General features: G+C 35.3%; 1 protein-coding gene across 1 annotated transcript in view; it reads right to left on the bottom strand.

The window, feature by feature from the left end:
• LOC102675684 (hormone receptor 4-like) overlaps positions 1-3667 on the bottom strand; it is a 25248-nt gene that overhangs the window by 4109 nt on the left and 17472 nt on the right. Inside the window, exon 6 of the mRNA XM_031508728.1 lies at positions 2377-2730. Within this exon, the coding sequence (XP_031364588.1) occupies positions 2377-2730 (354 nt within the window). The remainder of the gene's footprint in view (positions 1-2376; positions 2731-3667) is intronic.

Raw genomic sequence — 3667 nt, 5'->3', positions numbered from 1 at the left:
TTTTTTTTTTTTTTTTTTTTTTTTTTTTTTTTTTTTTTTTTTGAGAAATTTTCGACCGCTACGTTCCCGTGCACCGTGAATCGAACGATTCGGGCGGAGATGGAAAGTGACCTCCTTAATGCCGCTACCTCCATCCACGGGCCAATATTTATCCGGGCCGGGGAGAGTCATCGATTTCACTTTTGGCAATGGCCTCTACCCAAGCTCTGACCGTTCCCGGTAATTCTTCTCGTTGTTTGCATACCTCACGTGCTCCGTGAACGTTATTTCGATATTCTCGATCATTGAATCTCGCGCATCGATCATCGTCCCCTTACAAAAAGAAACAATCTTGTTTTCTTTCCCGAGCCGTGTTTAAGCGATGTTAATAAAAATGGATATTATTTTGATTAGATTAAAATTTATTAACCTATACGTAAATAATTCAACTTTATTTTTATTGTAAGAAAATAATAATTGAAATATCGAAATTCGTTTGAACAAATTTTGCTATAATTTATAGCAGCGAAAATTTAATGGTTGATGTTTACGAGTAAAATTACTTTAATAATTTATCGCTCAAAATAATAATAATTGGAAATAATTTTAATGCCAAACGGCATTATATGAATTATAGCCACGAATAAATGTTACTTGAGCATTTTAATTACTCCCCGTTGAAAAAGTTGAGTTAAAAATCTCGAATAACTCTGATTTACGGTAATATATTCACGAGAAGCTTCTTCGATAATTGAAGAAATACGTCATAAATACAACATTTATCGTAGCTAAAAAAAAGGAAGAATCAGGATGTTTTTCAAAAACGTTTACATTTCGAAATTTTATTATATCCTTTAACATATTCTCACAACTAGATCAGTGAATATCACCAGTTATCGATTAACGAGGAGAAGAAAAAGAGAGAAAAAAAAATATCGTGAGAAAATCATGAAAATCGGCATCATTGTCGAAACGGATAGGACTCTAATAAGGAAACGCTTTCACGATGTAAAAAAGATAATGCTTCGTTTGGACGAGTACGAAAAGGCATGCGAGACGACCACCACCATTCGCTCCTTCTATCTATCCGCTTTCGTAATGTGGGAAACCTTGAGACTTGCGCAAGCGGACTCGTAAGAAAGTGAAATTGCAACGTGGAGTTCATTCATATTTCGAGATTGTTCCGATCGAAAATTTCCCTCCAATTCGATCATTTCCCTTTTATTTTTAACTTAATTCCTTCTTCTTTTTTCGAAGAAAAGAAAATTCTCTCTCTCTCTCTCTAAAATTCCACCAGATATTTTACTATACAGTATACGGAAAAGCTGACTCGTTCTTTACATCATTGCGTGCCAGTTTCTCACATTAGACGATCGATCGAGTTTAAAGCTAAACTTCCCTCCTAACCTCCTCCTATGAGAACGCAAATGCTATAGTTTTGCAATCGCGTTAATCATTTCCTTCAACTTCTACGAAGAAGAAGAAAATTTTCTTTTCCCCTATTATCGATTATCGATAAAACTCGCTCGAAAGGAAAAAAAATCGAATGAAACAAGGACGAGAGGATGCTATCGAAAAGAAAGAAAGATCGCGTGCAGCTGGTGATTCGAAAGTGAAAGTGAAGAATACCTTCGGGATATACAGTTCTCATCACCGCCACCGGCAAAAAGGATCAACTTTTGTCGACCCGCCGCTCGATTTCTAACGAGCCGCCTCGAATAAATCACTGGAAATCGGTTGTTCGCTACGATTGCACCGGTTGCGACGTTGATCTATACGCGAGCTCTATGTGTGTGTGTGTGTGTGTGTGTGGAGAGCGTCGAGGGGGGGAGAGAAAAAACGCGTTTCACACGTATAAATGGTGGTCGGCTCGTTAGATAATCTTGGCCCGAGATGGAGATCCCGATAGAGAAATATGGAGCCTCTCTCGCAAAGTGTACATCTCTTGCGCGCTTTCGTGAGTTATCGCGCGGATGCATCGCGTGAAATCGAGCCGACTCGGTGTTGCGTCAAACTTGGAAAGAAACACACGTAAGAAAAAACGTCGTTAATCGTGTCTCTTTCCACGTTTCTTCATTTAGAGATCTATTTCTTTTTCGCATCGAGAAATGCTTATCTTATCTTATCTTATCTTATCTTATCTTATCTCTGGTTGAAAAGAAACACACGTAAGAAAAAACGTGCGTTTAGTCGCGCGTGTCTCTTTTCACGTTCTTTATTTAGGAATTATTTTTTTTTTTTTATTTTTCGAAAATCGAGAAATGCACACAAAAGCATTTTACTTCTGATTGGAAAGGATTCGAAAGGGAATACTGTTGTGGATCACGGAGGCGGCGAAAAATTGGGGAGGACGAAAATGAAAATGAGAAATGCAAAAAGAACGATGATGATACTCACTTCGGAGGGGTTGGTGAGCGCCGTCTTGAGGATCGTCCCGTTGACCAGGTGGCCGGAATGCGCGGGGTGGCTCGAGTGACTGGTGGTGGATTGGGAGTTGAGGGGGTCGGCGGACGAGATCTTGTGATGATGAAGGAAACCGCCAGCCAGCTGGACGTGCTGCTGTTGGCTATGGTGAGCGACCGCGGCCACGGCCATGTGCTTGTCGAGCATCGTCGAGCCCATGGCGCTTTTGCTACCGCCAAGGGACCCCGACCCGTTAACACCGCCAACGTTACCCCCGCTACTTATGCCACCCATGCCTCCGCCCACTCCGCTCGTTTTGTTACTTTTCTTGTGCTTTTTGTACTTCACCTTACGCATGAAACGAACGGAAATGGGGTAAGATTAATCTAAGGATTTAAGTACGCTCGGATACGCTGTTTTTCAATATTCTCTATTATTTATATATATATATTTAAATAAAATTCTTAAAAAGAATTAGGATCGATTCGACGTATCTTTTCTTAATTTAACCACGTTTAATTTTCTATTGTTATTTATATATATATATTTATATGTAAATAAAATTGATAATGAATTAAAATCGATTCAATGTTTTGTATCTTTTCTTAATTTAATCATATTTAATTACGCTCGAATTTTCTATTGTTATTTATATATATATATATATGTAAATAAAATTGATAAAGAATTAAGATCGATTCAATGTTTTGTATCTTTTCTTAATTTAACCATATTTAATTACGCTCGAATTTTCTATTGTTATTTATATATATATATATATGTAAATAAAATTGATAAAGAATTAAGATCGATTCAATGTTTTGTATCTTTTCTTAATTTAACCATATTTAATTACGCTCGAATTTTCTATTGTTATTTATATATATATATATATGTAAATAAAATTGATAAAGAATTAAGATCGATTTAACATTTTGAGGTCGTTTCTATTTTTAATTTAACATTTAATTATGCTCGAACACGTTATTTTTCAACTATTATTATTTACGAAAAGTTTATATATATATATATATAAATAAAATTGATAAAGAAGTAGAATCAATCCGATATTTTGAGCTCGTATCTTTTCTTAATTTAATATTTAATTACGCTCGAACACGTTATTTTTCAACTATTATTATATTTACGAAAAGTTTATATATATATAAATAAAATTGATAATGAATTAAGATCGATCCAATGTTTTGTATCTTTTCTTAATTTAACCATATTTAATTACTCGAATAAGTTATTTTTCAATATTGTCTCTATTGTTATTTATATA

Source organism: Apis dorsata, unplaced genomic scaffold (assembly GCF_000469605.1).
Source record: "Apis dorsata unplaced genomic scaffold, Apis dorsata 1.3 scaffold_98, whole genome shotgun sequence".
In the NCBI taxonomy this organism is placed as follows: Eukaryota; Metazoa; Arthropoda; class Insecta; order Hymenoptera; family Apidae; genus Apis; species Apis dorsata.
This window is presented reverse-complemented; position numbering and strand designations above follow the sequence as displayed.